The 25,707-nt window shown below is 47.0% G+C and overlaps 1 protein-coding gene and 1 long non-coding RNA gene across 6 annotated transcripts in view; one reads left to right on the top strand and one right to left on the bottom strand.

Annotated features, from left to right (window-relative positions):
* The window catches only part of GRIK1 (glutamate ionotropic receptor kainate type subunit 1), a 481,071-nt gene extending 458,876 nt beyond the window's left edge, over positions 1–22,195 (bottom strand). For 2 of the 5 annotated variants that reach the window (XM_073668326.1, XM_073668329.1), the window contains exon 1: positions 21,391–22,193. In XM_073668326.1, the coding sequence (XP_073524427.1) occupies positions 21,391–21,514 (124 nt within the window). In that variant the 5' untranslated portion in view covers positions 21,515–22,193. Of the gene's footprint in view, positions 1–21,390 lie in introns of all 5 variants that reach the window. The other 3 variants (XM_073668325.1, XM_073668327.1, XR_012302847.1) reach the window with 2 other exon arrangements.
* The window catches only part of LOC141237296 (uncharacterized), a 317,494-nt gene continuing 313,177 nt past the window's right edge, over positions 21,391–25,707 (top strand). Inside the window, exon 1 of the long non-coding RNA XR_012302858.1 lies at positions 21,391–21,969. This is a non-coding gene — a long non-coding RNA (uncharacterized lncRNA). The remainder of the gene's footprint in view (positions 21,970–25,707) is intronic.

Genomic DNA, 25,707 nt, shown 5'->3' with positions numbered 1-25,707 from the left:
TAAGCCATCTGGACCGGGAGATTTCTTTAGGGCAAGCCCTTCAATCGCCAACTTAACTTCCTCTTCCCTGATCATCTCTGTCAAAACACCAAGAGAGGGGTCTACCCCTGGTTCAGGGACGGCTTCAGCCAGAAAAGCAGACATCTCATCCCAATCCAGATCCCTCTTCCCCAAGAGGTGCGAGTAGAAGAATCTGACGACCTCCAGGATCCCTGATCTGGATCTTTTCAGGGACCCCGCAGTGTCAACCAGTCCTGTAACAACTTTACTATTCACTGACATCTTGCAGTTTCTGTAAGGGTCGGGCGAGCGGTACTTCCCGTAATCCCTCTCAAAAACCAAAGATGCATGTCTATCATACTGACACCTCATTAGCAAAGATTTCACTCTGGAGATCTCCTCGTGGCTACCTCCAGTTGAGACAAGATGCTCGAGTTTCCTCCTCAGGCCCTGATACAGGCGATACCTGTCCAGGCTCCTGAGGCTCGAGAGCTGGCGGAAGAATCTCGCCACCCTTTTCTTAAACATCTCCCACCACTCTGACTTACTACTACAAAGATCCAGTAAGGGTACCTGGCTCTGAAGAAAATCCTCAAAGGACTGTCTTATCTCCGCTTCTTCCAAGAGAGACGAATTGAGCCTCCAAAAGCCTCTTCCCATCCGGGGGGTCTCTGTAACATTCAGGGAAAACAAAATCAAACAGTGATCGGAGAACTCCACCTCAACAACAGATATTGCTGAAGAGACGGCTTCCTCCTTTAAATAAAACCTGTCTATCCTGGACCTACAGTTACCTCTATGATAGGTGAACCCCTCGTGGCCTGGGGTGTGCCGGATGTGGACATCCACCAGGCGAGCCTCACTAGCTATACTATTAAGGGCGACGCTATCATAAGTCAGCTTGTCTCTGGAACCTCCTCTATCCCGGGGCCTCGTGACAGTGTTGAAGTCCCCTCCAAAGACGACCTGCCGACTCGTAAAAAGGTAGGGCTTGATCCTCGTAAAGAGACCCTTCCGGTCCCATTTAGATTGGGGACCATAAATGTTAATGAGCCGAAGCTCCTGTCCCTTCATGAGGACATCTAATATCAGGCACCTCCCCATTTCTAACTCAATAACCCGTCGGCATTCTACCGGTGCGGTAAAAAGGACCGCCACTCCGCTATATGGCTCGGCCGCAAGAGACCAATAGGAGGGCCCGAGTCTCCACTCCCTCTTAGCTATAAACACCTCTGCCATATTTGGCAGCCTGGTCTCTTGCAAAAAGAAAATGTCAGCTTCAACCCGGCTGAGAAAATCAAAGGCCGCAAATCTAGCCATATTTGACTTAATGCTGGCGACATTAATGGACGCCAGCGTCAACGGAGTGGGTACCGCCATCATTGGTGATTGAGTTAGATGGCTTTCTTCTTCCCACTCCCCTTATCCTCCGCCTCAGAGGAGGAATCCTTCCCCCTCTTTAATGACACAGAGGTGTCCATTCCCACATTTTTCCTTCTTTTTTCGTCCTCGTCTCCGGATTCTGGGCCAGTCCCTCCCCCCAAGGACCTTGCATCCCCAGGAGAAGGAGACTCGGCGCCCCCTGTAAGCTCCGCTGAAGCCGGAACCTCACCCTCAGCCTCCTCCTCAGAGGAAGAGATGTTATCAAGGGCTTGGAACCGGTTAGAAAGACCAACCAGAGGGGAGTCGGTTTTACCTTCCTTAGGTACCTTGGTCAGAGCGGGAGAAGATGTTTTATCTCCCTTCTTTTTCTTCTTTTTGGTGCCGAGCTTACGCTTGTTCTCTAGCCACCGCTTATTATCCTCATCCATACTTTCATAATGGGAGGATTCTGAAGCAGAGGCAGTTTCCTCCCTGTGGATCCTCCTGACCTCCACATCCAACTCATCATCCCTCGGGGCCTCAGCAGCAAGACTGGCATCCAGGACAGGGGCAGCCCCGGTAGTCTGGGGCTCGCCCCGCTCCCTCTCCTGTCTGCGCTTGTCTAGACGCCTCAGCTGGGCAGGCGTCTTTTTATTGCTCTTCTTCCCTGGCCCCTCAGCTCCCCCACCCCTGCTAGTCCCCTCCCCAGCAGAATCGGCCTCACGGCTTACTCCCACCGGGGTCTCAACTGCATTAGCAAAGGAGCGAGGACAACGGCTGAATGGGTGACCTAACTCACCACACAGGTGGCACCTAATCTCCACACAAGAGGCGGCAAGATGGCCGACACCCCCACACAACGCGCATTTCTGCACGGTGCAGTTTGCACTGAAGTGTGTGGGGTCGCCGCACCTGTGACAGAGCTTCGGTAGCCCCTGGTAGAAGACCAGGATACGATCCCTACCCAGGAAGGCAGACGATGGAATGTGGGCAACCGTACCACCTGAACGCTTAAGTTTTACCATAAACGTCCAGGCCCCTGACCAGATACCAAACTCGTCGCGGTTTTTCTTTGGCATCTCCACCACCTCTCCATACCGACCAAGCTACGTCATGATGTCATAGCAAGAAAGCGACTCGTTACGAGTCATCACGGTCACTTTCTTGATCTGGTTTTGGCGAGACACTGCCTGAACTGCAAAGTCTCGCCAGCCGGGCTCATTTTTTGCCAACTCATAATTCGCCCAGAAGAGCTCAAGCCCCTCCGGCTGAACAAAGCTGACATCAAACTCAGGCGTGGAATAGGGATGTATCAAGGCGTAGATGTCAATCGCCTTGAAGCCCATCCTCAGCAGGAGCTCCACAATTTTAGACCTTGGCGGACATGCATCACTGTCCCTCCACCGAAGACGGACCACATTCCTACGCACACTGCCTGGCCCGGCTGTTGGGAGGGACCACACTGTATCTCCCCCTTTTTGCTCTCGGAAGGCCCCGAGGCCATGCCTCTCTATCCAGAAGGATAGATCAACCTCTCGACGCTCTGCCATTAGTGATCTCTCCCCCTTCTTTAGAACCTCCAGAAGGCGCCGTTGCAACATGCCGTCCCCAAAGCCCGGAGACGAGGAGGATGCCCTATTTGCCCCGGAGGTGACACTGGCATAACTCTGGACAGGTGTTGCCACCCCCGGGGGGGCAACCGGACCAGTGACCACATCAGCCCCAACAGTATCACCATTACCCACCTCCATCTCACCCTCCACCAAACCAGCAACCACACCACTAGACAATGAATTATCCTCATTCACCCCCACCACCACATTCATTCCTGCTGGACCAGTAACAATGGTGGATGACCTTTTGACCTCCGCATCAGGCACAAGGGGCTCAGTCACCTCCATAGAACTGGAGGCAACCTCAACCCCGGTCTTATGTGTGCCCTCCACATCATCGGTCGGTAATTTCCGCTGTTTGGCATTTGGTATAATGTGCCGCTGATCTTTAGCTGCTGTTAGGCGCCGCTGATCTTTAGCATCAGGATCTTCCGGACCAGCGACACCAACACAAAATAGCACTTTCGTGGGAGGACCGGAACGCTCAGCCCCAACTGCCCCCTCACACTGCCGCCGCTTCTCAACTAAGTGATCAGAGGCAACAGCATTCAGAGGCGCTGAGGCTACCGGAGCTGCCCCTGACACCGGGCTGCTCCCCCCTCCCACTGAGGAGCACACCACAGCATCGTGGCCTGACGGAATGCCCGCCGCCGGGCCGCCCTCACTGTCCAGCCTCTCGGCTGATGCACCTCCTGCTACGTCCCCACTACTACAAGCAGAGACGGAGCTCTGCGCCTCCCTACCGTGCTCTGTAATCTCCCCGCGCCTTTGCACCGGATCCACAGCAGAACCCGGGCTGGGCTGGGCAACGGGGCTTATACAGCGAGCTGAGCCTGCCACCGACTCAGGGGGTACAGGGAGGGGGGCATATATGTATCTTACCACTTCCTGCAGCTTTGGCTTGGTCTTCTTTGCCTTTTTGTGGCCCCCAGGTGCCTCTTCTGGTAGATCGTCACCAAGATGGAAGTTTTGGAGGCACACTGGGGACTCCAGGAGCTTAATCTCTGCCATTAGCGCCCCTCCCTGGCCGCTGCTGTCACTGTCCTCCCCAGAGCCAGCAGAACTGCGACCGGATGTCACTATCGCCTGTCCTGCAGGGAGCTCGCTGCACGTGGCCTGCGGGTGACTTTGCAGGCTGCCAGGTGGGGCTTCCTGCTGGTCATTATCACTCTCATCATCCACCTGGCTCTCAGGCTGCAGCCCCATCTGCCTTTGCTCTCTGGTATCAGCCATTTCTCTAAAGCGGTCTTCATTTACAAGTTTTTCTTTGAAAGGACGACTCTGCTCTCTGATGGTGGCTTTCCTAAGTTCCAGGAGTTGAATTTCACTGGTCAGTCGCTTTACCTCGGCTTGGAGCTTGGACTTTCTTGGTTTGGAGGCCCCTGCAGCTTTTGCGCTTGTGCAGCGCAGCTCCTCCCGGAGCCTCCTGATGAGCTTACTGGCATCTTCATACTCACGGAGGTGGATCATGACCCGGGAGGCATAGGTGGACACAGACTCCCGGGGTCCCTGCAGTGCCCACCCCCCCTCAGGGAGGTCGGCCTCACCTCCGTGAGCATTCAGCTTTCCTCCGGAAGGAGCGCCATCTTGCACGCCGCTGTCAGGCTTTTCCTCCATGCTGGAAGCCTTGCGGCTTCTAGGGGTCACCACATTCCCGGGGGGAGTAGGAGCCACATTGCTGCGACTCCTGGTGGAGCGTCTCACCCCCGAGTCCTCTGATGTGCAGGCCGGTTGCTGGTTTCTTCTGCCCCCCGTCGGCCTGGTTCGGGAAGCAGAAGCCTGGGGCTTGGCTCCCTCACTCATCCCAGAAACCCGCTCCCTCCCTGGGAAAGAGAGAGAGCAGGTCCCCAGGTGGAGAGGTGTTGGTTCTCAGAGAGATCAGGAGCTCACAGCAGGATCTGCAGCCACCACACCTGTAATCACCACACTGACTAGCAGCTGATCAGAGCTGCACCCAGTATGCTGCTGGTGCAGTCACTGTGTACATACATTACATTACTGATCCTGAGTTACCTCCTGTATTATACTCCAGAGCTGCACTCTCTATTCTGCTGGTGCAGTCACTGTGTACATACATTACATTACTGATCCTGTACTGATCCTGAGTTACCTCCTGTATTATACTCCAGAGCTGCACTCACTATTCTGCTGGTGCAGTCACTGTGTACATACATCACATTACTGATCCTGTACTGATCCTGAGTTACGTTCTGTAATATACTCTAGAGCTGCACTCACTATTCTGCTTGTGCAGTCACGGTGTACATACATTACATTACTGACCCTGCACTGATCCTGAGTTGCATCCTGTATTATATTCCAGAGCTGCACTCACTATTCTGCTGGTGCAGTCAATGTGTACAGTTGTGCTCAAAAGTTTACATACCCCAACATAATTTTTCCTTTCTTGGCCTTGTTTCAGAGAATGTGAATGATAACAAAAAACTTTTTATCCACTCATGGTTATTGGTTGGGTGAAGCCATTTATTGTCAAACTACTGTGTTTTCTCTTTTTAAACCTTAATGACAACCAAAAACATCCAAATGACCCTGATCAAAAGTTCACATACCCCGTTCTTAATACCGTGTATTGCCCCCTCTAACATCAATGACAGCTTGAAGTCTTTTGTGGTAGTTGTGGATGAGGTTCTTTATTTTCTCAGATGGTAAAGCTGCCCATTCTTCTTGGTAAAAAGCCTCCAGTTCCTGTAAATTCCTGAGTTGTCTAGCATGAGTTGCGCGCTTGAGATCTCCCCAGAGTGGCTCAATGATATTGAGGTCAGGAGACTGAGATGGCCACTCCAGAACCTTCACTTTGTTCTGCTGTAGCCAATGACAGGTCGACTTGGCCTTGTGTTTTGGATTGTTGTCAGGTTGGAACGTCCAAGTACGTCCCATGCGCAGCTTCCGGGCTGATGAGTGCAAATTTGCCTCTAGTATTTGCTGATAACGTGCTGCATTCATCTTTCCTTCAAACTTTTACCAAGTTTCCTGTGCCTTTGTAGCTCACACATCCCCAAAACATCAGTGATCCACCTCCGTGCTTTACTGTAGGAATGGTGTTCCTTCATCATAGGCCTTGTTGACCTCTCTCCAAATGTACCGTTTATGGTTGTGGCCAAAAAGCTAAATTTTGATCTCATCACTCCAAATGACCTTGTTCCAGAAGTCTTGAGGCTTGTCTCTGTGCTGTTTGGGATATTGTAGGTGAGATACTTTGTGGTATTTGCACAGTAATGACTTTCTTCTGGCGACTCGACCATGCAGCCCATTTTTTTTCAAGTGCCTCCTTATTGTGCATCTTGAAACAGCCACACCGCTAGTTTTCAGAGAGTCCTGAATTTCAGCTGATGTTATTTGTGGGTTTTTCTTCGCATCCCAAACAATCAGAGCCCCTGATTTTCCATTTGTTAATCACAGTTTGAACGCTGCTGACTGGTATTATCAATTCCTTGGATATTTTTTTGTATCCCTTTCCTGTGTTATACAGTTCAACTACCTTTTCCCGTAGATCCGTTGACAATTCTTTTGCTTTCCCCTTGACTCGCGATCCAGAAACGTCAGTGGCTGGATGAAAGATGCAAGAGTATGTCGGGATCCCAGAAACTCACTCAGCTTTTATGCACACACACTGATTACAAGCAAACAGGTCACAGTTGAGGATGTTACCTTTAGTAGCCATTCAAACTCATTTGTGTCAAATTCTGTGCATGTTATCAGGCCAAAATCACCAGGGTATGTGAACTTTTGATCCAGATCATTTGGATGTTTTTTGGTTGTCATTAAGGTTTAAAAAGAGAAAACACAGTAGTTTGACAATAAATGGCTTCACCCAGCCAATAACCATGAGTGGAGAAAAAGTTTTTTGTTATCATTCATATTCTCTGAAACAAGGTCAAGAAAGGAAAAATTCTCCCGGGGTATGTATACTTTTGAGCACAACTGTACATACATTACATTACTGATCCTCAGTTGCATCCTGTATTATACCCCAGAGCTGCACTCACTATCCTGCTGGTGCAGTCACTGTGTACATACATTACATTACTGCTCCTGTACTGATCCTGAGTTACATCCTGTATTATACTCCAGAGCTGCACTCACTATTCTGCTGGTGGAGTCACTGTGTACATACATTACATTACTTATCTGTACTAATACTGAGTTACCTCCTGTATTATACTCCAGAGCTGCACTCACTATTCAGCTGGTGCAGTCACTGTGTACATACATAACATTACTGATCCTGTACTGATACTGCGTTACATCCTGTATTATACTCCAGAGCTGCACTCACTATTCTTTGGGTGGAGCCCCTTCCTCAAGAACATAACACTAGACAGTCCCCGTACAGGAATAGTCGCGCTCTGGGCTTTCTGTCCTCCAGTCCTTGTTACTACTGATCATTTCCAGATATGAGCCGCCAGCCCTATTAACCCTTGGTTTTCCGAGCCGATCACAGTAATGTTGATCACTTAGCCTTTAAAGTTTATTTTACTGGAAGAAAAAAAAAAGAACTGTAAGAATAAAAGCAGCGGCGTTGCTTCCCGCGTTCTGTCTGCTGCCGGTGACTGATCTTTCTTTTGTTCTCTTCACGTATTTTGCATTCTATCTTTTCTCTGATCTCTCTCCCAGTTGTTGCTTTCCGACGCTTTCCAATTTGCTACCTTCTCATCTCATTTCAATCTGTTCTACTGCTGTGATATATAATTACGCCTCGGTTAGAGTGCACGTAAATGGAAAATAAAGTAGGAGATATAAACAGCTACTTTACAGCACAACAGTCTGCGGAGCGCTCAGACGTGCAGGAAAGTAGAGATTACAGCACATCCACCACAGTGCCACCACCGTGCCAGCACCGCACGGGGCACGAGGGGCACCGGAGCCAGCGAGCAGAAGGAGGCTGGGCAGGACTCCCAAGACGTTACAACACCACATGTTATGGGGGCACTATGAATATAGTTATGAGAGCACCGTGTATGTCCCTCTTATGGGGGCACTATGAATATAGTTATGAGAGCACCGTGTATGTCCCTCTTATGGGGGCCACTGTGAATATCATTGTTATGGAGGCTCCGTGCATCTCTCCATTATGGGGGGGGGCATTATGCCTCTCTCCATTATGGGGGGGGGCACTATGCCTCTCTCCATTATGGGGGGGCACTGTGAGTCTCTTCATTATGGGGGGGGGCACTGTGCGTCTCCATTATGGGGGGGCACTGTGCGTCTCCATTATGGGGGGGCACTGTGCGTCTCCTTTATGGGGGGGCACCGTGCGTCTCCATTATGGGGGGGCACCGTGCGTCTCCATTATGGGGGGCACTGTGAGTCTATACATTATGGGGGGCACTGTGCCTCTCTCCATTATGGGGGGGCACTGTGAGTCTCAACATTATGGGGGGCACTGTGAGTCTCTCCATTATGGGGGGCACTGTGAGTCTCCATTATGGGGGGGCACTGTGCATCTCCATTATGGGGGGGCACTGTGCATCTCCATTATGGGGGGGCACTGTGCATCTCCATTATGGGGGGGCACCGTGCGTCTCCATTATGGGGGGCACTGTGAATGCCATTATTATGGGGGTTGTTACTGTCATGAAGAATTGTGTATGGCACTGTTAACGTGTGGTCAATGTTGCTGTTACTGGTATGGAGGCGCTGGTCCCGTCAATGCTATGGGGATCACTGTTGCTGTCACTATTATAGAGGTGATTGTTCGCGTCATTGTTATGGGGTTACTGATGGTTAGGTGTATGGACGGCAGAAGGAAAACAAACTCTGATGGGAAGAACTAGATTTGTTGAGCGATGGCTGGTTTATTATTTTATAATATCCTCAATATGTCATTATAAATCCGGCAGGTACGTTCATCCATATACTCTCCGACAAATGCTGTAACTTCTTATGTTAATGGAGTTTTGTTAGAAATCCCACACGCAGAGAAGTAACAGAAAAATAATGGACACAGACTCTGCGCTTGACTGCATGAGGGTCTGCGGAAAGGGAAGGCGGCAGAAAGACGGAGGAAGATAGAAATATACATACAAATATATACAGTACAGACCAAAAGTTTTGACACACCTTCTCATTTAAAGATTTTTCTGTATTACTATGAAAATTGTACATTCACACTGAAGGCATCAAAACTATGAATTAGCACATGTGGAATTATATACTTAACAAAAAAGTGTGAAACAACTGAAAATATGTCATATTCTAGGTTCTTCAAAGTAGCCACGTTTTGCTTTGATGACTGCTTTGCACATTGGCATTCTCTTGATGAGCTTCAAGAGGTAGTCACCGGAAATGGTCTTCCAACAATCTTGAAGGAGTTCCCAGAGATGTTTAGCACTTGTTGGCCCTTTTGCCTTCATTCTGCGGTCCAGCTCACTCCAAACCATCTCGATTGGGTTCAGGTCTGGTGACTGTGGAGGCCAGGTCATCTGGCGTAGCACCCCATCACTCTCCTCCTTGGTTAAATAGCCCTTACACAGCCTGGAGGTGTGTTTGGGGTCATTGTCCTGTTGAAAAATAAATGATGGTCCAACTAAACGCAAACCAGATGCAATAGCATGCCGCTGCAAGATGCTGTGGTAGCCATGCTGGTTCAGTATGCCTTCAATTTTGAATAAATCCCCAACAGTGTCACCAGCAAAGCACCCCCACACCATCACACCTCCTCCTCCATGCTTCACGGTGGGAACCAGGCATGTAGAGTCCATCCGTTCACCTTTTCTGCGTCGCACAAAGACACGTTGGTTGGAACCAAAGATCTCAAATTTGGACTCATCAGACCAAAGCACAGATTTCCACTGGTCTAATGTCCATTCCTTGTGTTCTTTAGCCCAAACAAGTCTCTTCTGCTTGTTGCCTGTCCTTAGCAGTGGTTTCCTAGCAGCTATTTTACCACAAAGGCCTGCTGCACAAAGTCTCCTCTTAACAGTTGTTGTAGAGATGTGTCTGCTGCTAGAACTCTGTGTGGCATTGACCTGGTCTCTAATCTGAGCTGCTGTTAACCTGCGATTTCTGAGGCTGGTGACTCGGATAAACTTATCCTCAGAAGCAGAGGTGACTCTTGGTCTTCCTTTCCTGGGGCGGTCTTCATGCGAGCCAGTTTCTTTGTAGCACTTGATGGTTTTTGCAACTGCACTTGGGGACACTTTCAAAGTTTTCCCAATTTTTCAGACTGACTGACCTTCATTTCTTAAAGTAATGATGGCCACTCGTTTTTCTTTACTTAGGATTTGTATTATGGCAAGAAAAAAGCATCTAACAGTCTATTCAGTAGGACTATCAGCTGTGCATCCACCAGACTTCTGCACAACACAACTGATGGTCCCAATCCCATTTATAAGGCAAGAAATCCCACTTATTGAATCTGACAGGGCACACCTGTGAAGTGAAAACCATTTCCAGTGACTACCTCTTGAAGCTCATCAAGAGAATGCCAAGAGTGTGCAAAGCAGTCATCAAAGCAAAAGGTGGCTACTTTGAAGAACCTAGAATATAAGACATAATTTCAGCTGTTTCACACTTTTTTGTTAAGTATATAATTCCACATGTGTTAATTCATAGTTTTGATCCCTTCAGTGTGAATGTACAATTTTCAAAGTCATGAAAATACAGAAAAATCTTTAAATGAGAAGGTGTGTCCAAACTTTTGGTCTGTACTAATTATATATATATATATATATATATATATATATATACTTATATACACACACACACACACACACACACACACACACACACACACACACATATACAGTGCTGGGGATGTGTGTAAGCTGTAAGTTGTACATGAAGTGAATAATGCAGTGATAGGAATAGACCTGGTGAGAGCGATATTACAGATCTGTACAATCATCGGCTTGTACACAGCCATACAGTGGTGTGAGGCCATAACATGAGTGGACGGTATAATGCGGGCTCTTTTGCTCGCTACGCCCCATGTTGCACCGCTTTCTTCTTCCCCGGGACACACCGTCCCTGCAGGTATCTTGTTCGCCCAGAGTATAGAGGTACTCTGGGACGCACTTTTATAAGAGAAATCTGATGGTACTAAAGAGTCAGTGTGGCAGCTGGAAGCCAATATTAAAGAGGTAACGGGCACTAAGACAAGGCAATGTGATGGCACTCTCATAAAGCAAATGCCAAAGGCAGTATTACTGGAGCACTTATAATACTTATCAGGGGAAGGTGGCAGGCACTATTATAAGGCAATTTGGCAGTAACTGGGGCAGTGTAGAAGATACTATTATAAGTGGACTGAGAAAGGCACATATATAGGGTGTTATGCACACGCCCGGGCTAAGCGGCGTGTGCGTGTGATTGGTAGTGATTCCACTGGACCGTGCCGGAGAGTGAATGCCTGGAGGGGCGTGACTAGGTATTCACCCGATCCGACCAGGGTCGCACGACGGCATACGACGCCAGTGCACCAAGGAGGAACCGAGCAGAGGGACCAGGTGCTACTCCAGGACAGACCCCGGACACGGCTGTTGACCCACACAGGGGAATACAGGAACAGGCTGGTAGGCTGGCACACAGACTGGTGGGTATAGGCAGGCACGACTGGTATGCAGGCAGGCGGGTATGCAGGCAGGGGGGTAAAGGCAAGCACAGCTAGAGTGCAGACAGGGAGGCACTAGCAGGTAGGAACACAGGCGGGATAGGACCCAGTACACACCGGGACTCAGGAACAATACAGGCAGAGGGTTACAGGCAAGCACAGCTAGAGTGCAGACAAGGCTGAGCAGGGAGGACAGGGCTCTGTTCACACGGAACAGACAGGAAGGGAAAGACAGAGCCAGATACTCACACAGTACTTGCAGAGACAACAAGCAGGAGTTAGGTACGAGTTCAGACTCTGCAGAAAAAGGAAGGGAACGGACATAGAGGCAAAACAGGTAAAGGACAGGAGAGAGTTCAGACTGGAACTGAGTGTACGGAGGAGACCGACACTGCAGCGGGATACAGGAGCGGGTCTGGGAATACTGCCCCCAGAGAGGCGGGACGAACAGGCAAGGAGCGTGTTCAGACAGGACAGACAAGATACAGGAGCGGGTCTAGGTAATCGGCCCCTAGAAGGCGGGAGGAACAGGCTAGGAGCGAGTTCAGACAGGACAGACAAGATACAGGAGCGGGTCTAGGAAATCGGCCCCTAGAAGGCGGGAGGAACAGGCTAGGAGCGTGTTCAGACAGGACAGACAAGAGAACACAGAAAGGACTCAGTTCAGACACGGGAACTAATACCGCAAAGCAGGAGACATACAGGACTCAGTTCAGACACGGGAACTGATACCGAAAAGCAGGAGACATACAGGACTCAGTTCAGACACGGGAACTGATACCGAAAAGCAGGAGACATACAGGACTCAGTTCAGACACGGGAACTGATACAAAAAGCAGGAGACAAGAGACGGGACCTGGCACCTTCAGAGTGCAAGCACACACTGAAGGAAACACTATGCTCAGGCAGGGATAGAAGGGAGCTGCTGAGCTATATACCAAGTGACAGACAGCAATAGGCTGAGGACGCACAAGGGGTGTGACCCACAGCAGGTACAAAAGGCAGGAAGTGATCGGGCGCCGCCCTTAAGCAGCAGAAACAGACAGAAACAGACAGCATGGAGGGAAGCCAGAGAGACATTCTGGACAGGAGATCAAGTGCGCCCTCTTGCACAGTGGGAGATGGACCACCATGCAAGGACGCCGCCAGGTATGTTACAGTACCTCCCCCCTTACGCCCCCTCTTCTTCAGGCCTGCCAGAATCTTCCGCAGGGAATTCGAGGGCCAGTCGTTCACTGGGTTGGAGGGGGACAGAGACGTAAGGGTAATCTCTGCTTCGAGGTACATCTTGTCAAGCTCACAGGAAGAAATAGACGGGTTATCACGTACATAATGAGGAAAAGTCACTGTCTCTTTGTTATCTGGTGGTATCCCGGAGGATTCAGGAAACAACTGGAGGTCCTCCGCCGGGTCAGAAGAGTGCAGAGGCTCAGAGAAAACAACTGCTTCAGAGTACACTAGGTCGGACTCACTGGAGGAAGCAGGCGAGGTATCGGGTACCGAGTATAGGAAAGTCTCTGTCCATTCACCACCAGGTGGCACCCCGAAGGGTTCTGGAGACAGCTGGCGGTCCTCCGCCTGGTCAGAGGGGTGTAGAGACTCACGGGTAACCTCTGCTTCAGAGTACACTAGGTCGGACTCACTGGACGAAGCAAGCGAGGTATCAGATCCAGGATATAGGAAAGTCTCTGTCCATTCACCACCAGGTGGCACCCCGAAGGATTCTGAACACAACTGGAGGTCCTCCGCCTGGTCGGAGGGGTGTAGAGACTCAGGAGTAACCTCTGCTTCGGAGTACACTAAGTTGGACTCACTGGACGAAGCGAGCGAGGTATCAGGTACAGAGTATAAGAGAGTCTCTGTCCTTTCGCTACCAGGTAGCACCCCGAAGGGTTCAGGAGACAACTGGAGATCCTCCGCCTGGTCGGAGGGGTGTAGAGACTCGGAGGTAACTACCACTTTGGGGTACCCATTGTCAGGCTCACAGGACGAAGCGGACAAAGTATTGAGTACCGGGTGTAGAGAAGTCTCTCTCCATTTGTCATCGAGTGGTATCCCGGAGGGTTCAGGAGGCAACAGGGGATCCTCCGCCAGGTAGTAGAGGTGCACAGACTCTGAGGTAACCACAGCTTTGGAGCATCCTTGGACATGCACACCGGTTAAAGAGAAAGAAGCATCTGATGCCGGGTGCAGGAAGTTCTCCTGTGTGGAGTCTGGATGGGCAGAAGTCTCTTCGGCCAGGAGAACTGGTGCACTACCCACGCACATTACCCATTGGGGTTTCTCCGGGATACAGGGAGATGAAGCTTCAGTAGGGACTTCAAGGTTGGGGTCAGGAGGTCTCAGGGAGGACAGACCCTGGCGTGACGGCTTGCCTCTAAGTCTAGCACGTCTGGACTGCCTCTTGAGGTTGAGAGAAGTATTCCGGAAAGCGTAGTCACCCTGTGAGGATTCTGGGTGGGCAGTAGTCTCATTGGGCTGGAGGACTATTGCGCTACCCACACACATTACCCGTCGGGGCTGCTCCGGGATATTGGGAAGTGAAGCTTCAGCAGGGGCTTCAGAGTTAGGGTCCTCGAAGACCATACGAAAGGCCACCAGGAAGGCCTGCAGGTCAAGGATGACAGGATCCCATGCTTCCCATAGGGGGGTGACCCATTTCAAGGCATCACCCGCTAGGTAGTCAATCATAAAGGCCACTTTAGCCCAATCGGAAGGAAAATAGAGAGGGTAGGCCTTAAAGTGTAGCATGCATTGCTCCACAAATGCACGACACTGTCTTGGATCCCCATAGTAACGTGGCGGATCCGCAGGAACGAGGGCTGATAGATCCATCTGGACGGGTGCGTAATTCGCCTGGAACTCAGCTAAAGGGGGAAAAAAAAATTTATTTATTTTATTTTAATGCATGTATTCGCTGGAAAAACTTCTCAAAGAGCGAAGGCCGTGGGGCTCAACGGGAACCATGGCCTGAGCATGCTGTTATGCACACGCCCGGGCTAAGCGGCGTGTGCGTGTGATTGGTAGTGATTCCACTGGACCGTGCCGGAGAGTGAATGCCTGGAGGGGCGTGACTAGGTATTCACCCGATCCGACCAGGGTCGCACGACGGCATACGACGCCAGTGCACCAAGGAGGAACCGAGCAGAGGGACCAGGTGCTACTCCAGGACAGACCCCGGACACGGCTGTTGACCCACACAGGGGAATACAGGAACAGGCTGGTAGGCTGGCACACAGACTGGTGGGTATAGGCAGGCACGACTGGTATGCAGGCAGGCGGGTATGCAGGCAGGGGGGTAAAGGCAAGCACAGCTAGAGTGCAGACAGGGACGCACTAGCAGGTAGGAACACAGGCGGGATAGGACCCAGTACACACCGGGACTCAGGAACAATACAGGCAGAGGGTTACAGGCAAGCACAGCTAGAGTGCAGACAAGGCTGAGCAGGGAGGACAGGGCTCTGTTCACACGGAACAGACAGGAAGGGAAAGACAGAGCCAGATACTCACACAGTACTTGCAGAGACAACAAGCAGGAGTTAGGTACGAGTTCAGACTCTGCAGAAAAAGGAAGGGAACGGACATAGAGGCAAAACAGGTAAAGGACAGGAGAGAGTTCAGACTGGAACTGAGTGTACGGAGGAGACCGACACTGCAGCGGGATACAGGAGCGGGTCTGGGAATACTGCCCCCAGAGAGGCGGGACGAACAGGCAAGGAGCGTGTTCAGACAGGACAGACAAGATACAGGAGCGGGTCTAGGTAATCGGCCCCTAGAAGGCGGGAGGAACAGGCTAGGAGCGAGTTCAGACAGGACAGACAAGATACAGGAGCGGGTCTAGGAAATCGGCCCCTAGAAGGCGGGAGGAACAGGCTAGGAGCGTGTTCAGACAGGACAGACAAGAGAACACAGAAAGGACTCAGTTCAGACACGGGAACTAATACCGCAAAGCAGGAGACATACAGGACTCAGTTCAGACACGGGAACTGATACCAAAAAGCAGGAGACATACAGGACTCAGTTCAGACACGGGAACTGATACCGAAAAGCAGGAGACATACAGGACTCAGTTCAGACACGGGAACTGATACAAAAAGCAGGAGACAAGAGACGGGACCTGGCACCTTCAGAGTGCAAGCACACACTGAAGGAAACACTATGCTCAGGCAGGGATAGAAGGGAGCTGCTGAGCTATATACCAAGTGACAGACAGCAATAGGCTGAGGACGCACAAGGGGTGTGACCCACAGCAGGTACAAAAGGCAGGAAGTGATCGGGCGCCGCCCTTAAGCAGCAGAAACAGACAGAAACAGACAGCATGGAGGGAAGCCAGAGAGACATTCTGGACAGGAGATCAAGTGCGCCCTCTTGCACAGTGGGAGATGGACCACCATGCAAGGACGCCGCCAGGTATGTTACATAGGGACAATACAGTGGGCACGATTATAGGTTCACTGTAGCAGGCACTGCTATTTGGCAAATGGGGCAGACACTATTATGGGGGCAGTGCAGTGGGAACTATTATAGGGTCACTGTGGCACACACTATTATAGGGGCAGTGTAGTGGGCGCTATTATAGGGTCACTGTGGCAGACACTATTATAAGGGCAGTGCAGTGAGCACTATTATAGGGTCACTGTGGCAGATACTATTATAGGGGAAGTGTAGTGGGCACTATTATAGGGTCACTGTGGCAGATACTATTATAGGGGGAAGTGTAGTGGGCACTATTATAGGGTCACTGTGGAAGACACTATTATAGGAGCAGTGTAGTGGGCACTATTATAGGGTCACTGTGGCAGATACTATAATAGGAGCAGTGTAGTGGGCACTATTATAGGGTCACTGTGGAAGACACTATTATAGGGTCACTGTGGAAGACACTATTATAGGAGCAGTGTAGTAGGCACTATTATAGGGTCACTGTGGCACACACTATTATAGGGGCAGTGTAGTGGGCGCTATTATAGGGTCACTGTGGCAGACACTATTATAAGGGCAGTGCAGTGAGCACTATTATAGGGTCACTGTGGCAGATACTATTATAGGGGAAGTGTAGTGGGCACTATTATAGGGTCACTGTGGAAGACACTATTATAGGAGCAGTGTAGTGGGCACTATTATAGGGTCACTGTGGCAGATACTATAATAGGAGCAGTGTAGTGGGCACTATTATAGGGTCACTGTGGAAGACACTATTATAGGGTCACTGTGGAAGACACTATTATAGGGTCACTGTGGCAGATACTATAATAGGAGCAGTGTAGTTGGCACTATTATAGGGTCACTGTGGAAGACACTATTATAGGGACAGTGTATTGGGCACTATTATAGGGTCACTGTGGAAGACAAAATAATAGGGGTAGTGTAGTGGGCATTATTATAGGGTCACTGTGGCAGACACTATTATAGGGGCAGTGTAGTGGGCACTATTATAGGGTCACTGTGGCAGATACTATTATTGGTCCAAATTAAACAAAAAAGCGGTCTATAGGGCGCTAAACGAATGAACACTAGAGGTGAAAAAATTTTTGGGCTAAAAAATAAATTTAATGAGCCCTTTCCACAATGCATTTCGATAGTGAACTATCTTCCTCAGGTGGCAACATCTATGGGGAAAGTCTGCATGTGAAAAAAAAAAAAAAAAAAAAAAAAGATTGCGCCGCTCATTTGCATAAAATGAGGACGGAAGCCGGGGCTGCAGTTGGCTCCTGACCGTGGGCACATACCCTTATAGGAGCTGCCTATGAGCGGTAACGTTACTGAAGTCACCGCTGCTCAGGGCTTCCGGCTCTCACGCAGTGCAGAGTGACCCAGCTGTTTGCAAACACTATGGAGCCGGAGAACGAGGTTCCATAGTCTTTGCACGGAAGATTCTATGGACTTCGCTGGGTTCGCCTGGACTATGTCGGACATGTGTGGGAACGTTTTTTTTAATATAGTGGTAAAGGAGGGAAAGTGTCTGTTTTCATTGTCTTTGTTTTGTGTATATGTTCTTCTTTTCAGGTTTCCATTCGCTGGACTACGTCGGATTCGGATACGTCGGAGGACCTGTGTGGGATTTTTTTTTTTTTTTTTATAAAGTGGTGAACCAGGGAAAGTGACGGGGAAGGTTTATTTAAATAAAGTATTTTTTGTGTGTGTGTTGTTTTTTTCTTTTTTATTACTGGGTTAGTAATAGGGGTGTCTGATAGACACCTCTCCATAACTAACACCAGGGCTTGATGTCAGCTGTGTTTTTTGGACACGTCAACATCAAGACCCATTACCCCGATTGCCACCGCACCAGGGCAATCGGGAAGAGCCAAGACAAAGCACCAGAATTGGAGCATCTCATGTGATGCTATTTTTTAGGCTGGGAAGGGCTCAATTACCAGGGAAAGCCCAGCCTGATAACATAAGCTCACAGCTGTCTGCTTTACCTTTGCTGGTTATCAAAAAATGGATGGACTCCACCTCATTTTTTTTAATTTAATCATTAGATTAATACATGTTCAGTAAACTACACATGCACAGAACTAATTATATATCTCACGTACATCTATCTATCTATATCTTTAACAACTAAAAATCTGTAACTTTCTATTCTGCATTCTATTCCAGTACATGTCACACATGGATGTCACACGGATGGTAGAGACATAAACATGGATGGTAGAGAAGTACACACGGACGGCCAAAAGAAAACCACACGGATAGTAAAAACGGACCGTTTTAAGGGGCCTGATACAGTAGGGGTAGTGTAGGTGGCACTCCTACAGGGTAGGGCACTATTATAGAACAAAAAAACAGCAATATGACCATGATGCGAGAACGCACCCTTACTGTTTAACCATAGTGATCTCCAGACATGTCTTTAACATTAATTCCTATAAGCTAATGTTCCCATGTGTAAGGTGTCCTGATCCCCTATACATCAATATAGGATCTTACAAGACCCCAATAAGCATAATAATCATCTACCGATCATAAACCTAATATTAATTACCAATTGTAACTAAGAAAATCAACTCCACATGGCGAATCGTTGTAGCCGTATCTGCTTCAATCCTTTCTGCTACACACATCCATTTTATGGTTACAGATATTATTAAGGAAGGGAAATGATCTTGTATCTGTACAAGAGTAGCCGGGGCGGTCATTAAAGGGCAACAGGCTCAACTAATATTAACAACTAATATATAATACAAGTAACATTCCTAAGACACATGATAAAAGGCAGAAAAATCCTTGAAGGAAATTGTTTCTTGCGCTCATTATCGCCCCCTATTAAGTAAATCCCGTTAAAAATCAAAGATGGATGGGGAAGGGGGAAGTGACAACTTGACATGTAAAAGGGTCTGACACATTTCCAGTCCATATTTTTACTCAGCACATTATCAGGCAAGGGGTCTATTATATGTCTGACTGGAATTGTTCTTTAAAGGCTACATCCACCTTTTCATCTAATTTTCTACATTTCTCTAATACCTCTAAAATAAAATAATGAAAAAGTCTTCATTAACAAGCTCCTATGCAGACCTATGTATCTCCATGGTAACAGACAACAAACAAACCCTGTGTAGTCTGATTCTGCAGTCATATCATACCATCCGACTTTCACAGACAGACTTCATTTGTAGAGAAGAGGAGGTACTTGCTATGTTCGTCCGTGAAAGTCCATATATAATTCTTTAATGGACTATATTGATTTTCCTACCATTTTGTGTCTATAGTAATATGCAGACCTATGTGTCTCCATGGTAACAGACAACAAACATACCCTGTGTAGTCTGATTTTTCTTTCGGTCTCTTCTACCAAATATATGTTAGGAAGGTAAGGGTCTCTGCTCTGGCTCATAAAAGGGGTCCCATAAGCCCTCTCCATTGAGGACAGGCTCAATTACATGGATATCACTCCAAGACCCTCGTCAGTGAACCTACAGCTCCATCTACCTCTTTAGGGCGACATCCAGTACATGGATATTACAGCTATGGGTGGTTCTCACCCCCTAGCCCCTCATCTATGTGATCATATGCCATCTCAAAAATCCCTTTAAATCTGAAGTAACTAGAGATCCCAACCTCTAGACCACCTGGGATGTTCCTCCTTAAAGGGGTATTCTATTAATAGGATCTTCTGATGTATTATCACTTGTATGACATTAACTTTAATGAAAACACTGAAGATGAGGAAGGGCAATAACATGTAGCATATCCAAGACCCCCCATCATAGGACAGGCACGTCAGAAGAGCCTATAATAGTGTGTGTGTATATATATATAAATAAATATACACACACACATATTATCCATTTACATGATATCTAAGGGGAGAGTGACATCCAATATGGCATCATTACCAGTTCTCAGGTGGATAGTATCCTGACAATCCACTAATACATTATCCACTGTCATGTGAAGGTTTTTGTGCCAAATTGACTAAAATTTCTAATCGGACATATCTGACCTGTATCTATTCAGCTGGGTGACATCCAACATTGCCACACAGCTTTCCCAAATAGATAATATAGCAAATCTAGAAGGCCTCCATTTATCAAAACAGTCCAAAATAAGAAACTGGCTTTGTTGCTCCTAGCAACCAATCAGAGCTCAGCTTTCATTTTGTAAACTGCTCTGGTGAAATGAAAGTTGCCCTGTGATTGGTTGCTGTGGAAAACAAAAACAGGTTTTGTTGATTTTATTTTTTTTTTTTAGACAGTTTTGAAAGCGAAGGATATTTATGTCGGCTCCAGGGAAAGCTGGGTTGTAGACATTAGGTTTTTAGTAGAATACTGGATTGCAAAACTTTGGCAAAAAAAAAAAAAAAAAAAATATATATATATATATATATATATATATATATATATATATATATATATATATATATATATATATATATATATATATTTAGGAATATTATTCATGTTGCTCTCAGAGAGGGCTGAGGTCCAGTATAGGAACGCTATAGGGGGTGTCACCCAGCTTTCCCATATTATTGCAAAGCGAAAGCGATGCTATGTGAGGTGTACATCTGTAACCAGGAGAGCTGTGCAACATATGTATATACGGATGTCTACACATTAAATATATATATTTATATGTAGACATCTGTATATAAATATGTTACCCAGCTCTCCTGGTTACAGATGTGATTAATTGAAAAAATGAATATATATATATATATATATATATATATATATATATATATATATACACACACACGCACAAATATATACTAGATTAGATTTTATGCCACCTAGATACAGCTATGATACAGATATGATTTGGAAATGCTCAATCACACATAAACATATACATTTTCAATAGTGTCGATGTTGCCACCCAGCTTTTCCAAATAGCTGAATGTCAAAGCTATTTATCCAGTGACACGTTAAACACTTTTAATATAACTGGTCACAATAAATCTTGTGGGACGGATATGTAAAATGAGCAATACTACTAATCACCCAGCTTTTCCAGGTTTCTGCAAAGCAAAACCTGAATGTCCAGCAATAAATTGGAATTATCTGCACCAGGAAAAGTTGTGTAATATTTAATGTATTAAAATATATATTAGTATAATGTGTATTTTTCTATATATTTATCCAGTGATACTTTACACCCTTCCATTTAAGGTGGGAGGGGGGGTCAAAATAATGAGTAATGATAAAAACAAAGAGCCATTCTAATCACCCAGCTTTTCCAGGAAGGCATCAAACTTCGTATAATGTCCAATACTTTGCCCAGCTCATCTATGATTATTTACATGATTGATACCCGAGAAGTGAATGTGCCAAGTGCAGAGTTACAAAGTTGCACTAAAGTCTCCCCCACCTGTCAGGAGTGCATGGCAGTACTCACCAATCCTTAGTACTTGCTGGGATGTGTGAGGGGTGATCACACTGAAAATGCAGAGTAGGGGGAGAAAAAGTCCACAGCTGCCAGGGAGATCCATACTAAACAATGAGGATTCAGTGCTGCACATGTCCTAGAGCTACAGCCAGGCTGATGGAGCAGAGGCTGCTGCCCACTTCATCCTATGCCTCATTCACTTCCCTGGCTCCCTGGCTGGGTAGCTCTCTAGCCCATCACTGCATCCCTGCTGCTCCCTGGAAGCATCCAGCAGCTGGTGTCCACAGGCAGGCAGGCTCTCCAGTCTGCAGGCAGCTCCACTGCTTGCTCTCCAGTCTGCAGGCAGCTTCCTCAGCTTGCTCTCTCTGATTTCTGCACACCAGCCAGAGCTCACTCCAGCAAGAAAGTGAGGAGGGAGCTGGGAGCATGCAGAGCCTCCTGATATCCAGCAGATTAAGCTACATTCACTCCCATGCAAGTAGCAGGGCTGATTGAATCCTTGCTTGGAATCTACTGATGAATGAAATTCTAATCTCCATGTTTGGCTGGGACTGGAGAAGCTGGGTGATTAAGACAGCAATGCATCATGTAAGTACAAAGTATCATCATCCTCCTCATCCTCATCATCTCCCTTCAGGCTGCCTTTACTTCTCTTTCTTCCCTGCACAGTCTCTTCTTGTTAAATGAGCATTTCAGGGACCACCCCTAGGACACTGCACAGAATGGAGCATGGAGTAGACTGGAGATGACTTCCCAGCCCCTAGAAGACAGACAGGAGCTACCTCACCTTCTGCTGTAGTGAATGGAGATACCTGGGGAGTGTATGTGGAGGGAGGGAGGAGAGGGGATGGAGCTGCAGACAGGCACCTGCCTGCTGAGTGTATTGGAGGTGGGAAGCTATAATGTGGAACTAGAGGTCACAGCATGCTTTGCATCACTAAACTCACATATGCTCAGCTGACAGTGTGCACTAATAAGCAGCAGCTCACATAGGAACTACTACTCCCAGGCTACTCACACTGGTTGCACCTGATTGAGCCTCATTTGCCTATATGCCATGTTAGATCTAAGACTCCCTCCACAACTTACTATTCTTTAAAATGCATTTTGGGGACTACAGGTGCCGGCTGGGAGTATTTATGATGGCATCTTGTATGTCTTTAAAGATGACTTATCACTTGCCATAAATATGTAATATTTTTTTCCCTTATTTAATCGCCGCTGTTCTCCTGAATCCGGTGTAGTTTTTCTTTTGTTCCTGCTCCTCTCCGTTTCTGAGATATGGCCTCTTTTGCGTTGCATGTAAATCTAGTTTAAGTAGCTAAGTGGGTGTGGCCATTGGCTCTTCATCTTGAGGACCACGCCTCATTTGCGGAAAAGAGGAAATTTACATACAGAGAAGAGGAGGTCATATCTCAGGAACGGATAGGAGCAGGAACAAAAGAAAAACATCGCCGGATTCGGGAGAACAGAGGCGTTCATATGAGGTAAAAAACATTACATATTGATGGCAAGTGACAGGACCCCTTTAAGACAGGGTAGTCTATTGAAATCTTGGAATGATGCTGGCTGGTTGGTGCAGAGCAATTATAACTGCAAGTCTCAGAATGCCATTAAACTGATACTCCACGGGCCATACTGCCTTGGCTGACATATATGAGATACAGGTTTAGTGCAGAAATTTTTTTCCCTTGGTGTAGTAAATTGTAAGTATAATTGTGTTTAGTGGAACTACAAATCCCAGACGTTAATCACTAACCACAGCCTGCACTGATAATCCCATACAATATAGTAGGAGTGTAACACTGCTCTGGTAACTGCAAGTCCTAGGATTTCCTTCTGTTTTATGCTGGGACTACAAGAACCAGCATGTCTTCTCCCTGTATCCACATTTGTTAGACATGAGATCATGCTTTTTCTCTGCCTTATATATGGATTGCAGACCATGCCCTGACAACTGGCATCCTCCGAACATTTTGTACAGAAACATTAATGTTATACTTTAGACCCAGCAGCTAGTGACTACTCTTGTACTCCAATAAAAAAGCACAAAAACCTTAAAAATAAATGCATGCAAAAACCTGTGGAGTAAATGGAAAAAAAAATTAAAGTGAATATAGACCTATTCACACAGTGCAGAATGGTGAGCTAATTCAGTGTATCACTAGCTTCAGTACCCAGCACAACCACAAACAGATGTATGGCGCTGTGGTTTTGAAGAAAAGCAGTCTGTGTTGGCACCCTTGAAATTTTTCCAGAAAATAAAGTATTTCTCACAGAAAATTATTGTAATTACACATATTTTGTCATACACATGTTTTTTTACTTTGCGTGTATTAGATCAGCACAAAAAAAAAACACAGAAAGAAAAGGCAAATTGGACATAATTTCACACAAAATCCGAAAAATTGAGGCGGACAAAATTGTTGGCGCCCTCAACTTTAATATTTGGTTGCACACCCTTTGGAATAAATGCAATCATTCGCTTCCTATAACCATCAACAAGCTTTTTACACTTCTCAACTGGAATTTTGGACCTCTCTTCTTTTGCAAACTGCTCCAGGTCTCTCATATTCGAAGGCGCCTTCTCCCAACAGCAATTTTATAATCTCTCCACAGGTGTTCAATGGCATTTAGATCCAGATTCATTTCTGGCCACTTCAGAACTCTCCAGAGCTTTTCCATCCATTTCTGGGGGCTTCTTGAAGTATGTTTAGGGTCATTCTCCTGCTGGAAGACCCATGACCTAGGACGCAAACCAAGCTTTCTGACACTAGGCACCTAAAATCCATTTGTAATCTTCAGATTTCATGATGCCTTGCACACAGTCAAGGCACCCTGTGCCAGAAGCAGCATAACAACCCCAAAACATCTTTGAACCTCCACCATATTTTACTGTAGGTACTGTGTTCTTTTCTTTGTAGGCCTCATTTTGTTTTCAGTAAACAGTACAATGATGTGCTTTACCAAAAAGCTCTACCTTGGTCTCATTTGTCCACAAAATGCTATCCCAGAAGGATTTTTGCTTACTCACGTATGTTTTGGCAAACTGCAGTCTAGCTTTTTTATGTCTCTGTGCCAGCAGTGGGGTCCTCCTGGGTTTCCTGCTATAGCGTTTCATTTCATTCAAATGTCTATGGATAGTTCGCACTGACACTGATTCACCCCAAGCCTGCAGGGCAGCTTGAATTTCTTTGGAACTTGCTTGGGGCTGCTTATCCACCATCCGGACTATCCTGCGTTGCAACCCGTCATCAATTTTTATCTGCCGTCCATGTACAGGGAGATTAGCTACAGTGCCATGGGTTGTAAACTTCTTGATTATGTTGCACATTGTGGACAAAGGAACTTCAAGATCTCTGGAGATGGTCTTGTAGCTTTGAGATTGTTGATATTTTTCAATAATTTTGGTCCTCAGACAGTTCTCTTCTCCTCTTTCTGTTCTCAATGCTTAGTGTGGCACACACAGACACATAATGAGAAGATTAAATCCACTTATCCCCTTTTTATCTGGTTTCAGGTGTGATTTTCATATTGCAAACACCTGTTACTTGCCATGGGTGACTTTGAACGAGCATCACATGCTTGAAACAAAGTTGTTTACTCACAATTTTGGAAAGGTGTGAAATTGTGTGAAATTATGTCCAATTTGCCTTTTTTTCTCTGTTTTTTTTGTATTGTTCCAATACACACAAAGGAAATAAATATGTGTATAACAAAACATATGTGATTACAATAATTTTCTGTGAGAAATACTTAATTTTCTGCAACAATTTCAAAGGTGCCAACACTTTTGGCCATGCCTATAGCAACTAATCCTGTGTAACTTGTACTGTAATCTCTGCATAATGATTGCAGAGGTTTCCCCTTCTGGAAGCCCCCACAACTAGTTCTTATTTCTGGAGTAATAACAGAGGCCAGCGGAGGACAATACTATGAGAACTAAATATGGTGCATTTAGACAGGATTATTAAATCTGACCCATTGCATGCAGGTTCATGTACAAGAGAAATCCATAACACTAGACCACCAGGGATGCTAAAATTGAAAGAGTGTTCCTTGCAATAAAAATTATAGCCTAAAGTCCCCAAAGGAGTAAAGTAAAAAATTCTCACCCTCCCCGATCCCCCACAGGTCGTCTCATGGCAGATAGCTGGTCCCTAACAGTCTGCACTTCCTGGTCTTGTCCTCGTACATTGGAAATTACCAGAAAGGCCCAATCACTGGTCAGGTACCTGGAAGTACAGCCCACCATGGACCATGTAGCTGCCAGAAGGGGACCAGCAGGGAATCAAGGAGAGTATTATTTATTTTAACTTTTTTTTT

Source organism: Phyllobates terribilis, unplaced genomic scaffold (assembly GCF_046119375.1).
Source record: "Phyllobates terribilis strain yellow unplaced genomic scaffold, ASM4611937v1 Scaffold_2__4_contigs__length_985480577, whole genome shotgun sequence".
Taxonomy (NCBI): Eukaryota; Metazoa; Chordata; class Amphibia; order Anura; family Dendrobatidae; genus Phyllobates; species Phyllobates terribilis.
Note: the sequence above shows the minus strand (reverse complement) of the source record. Positions and strands in the feature narration are given on the sequence as shown.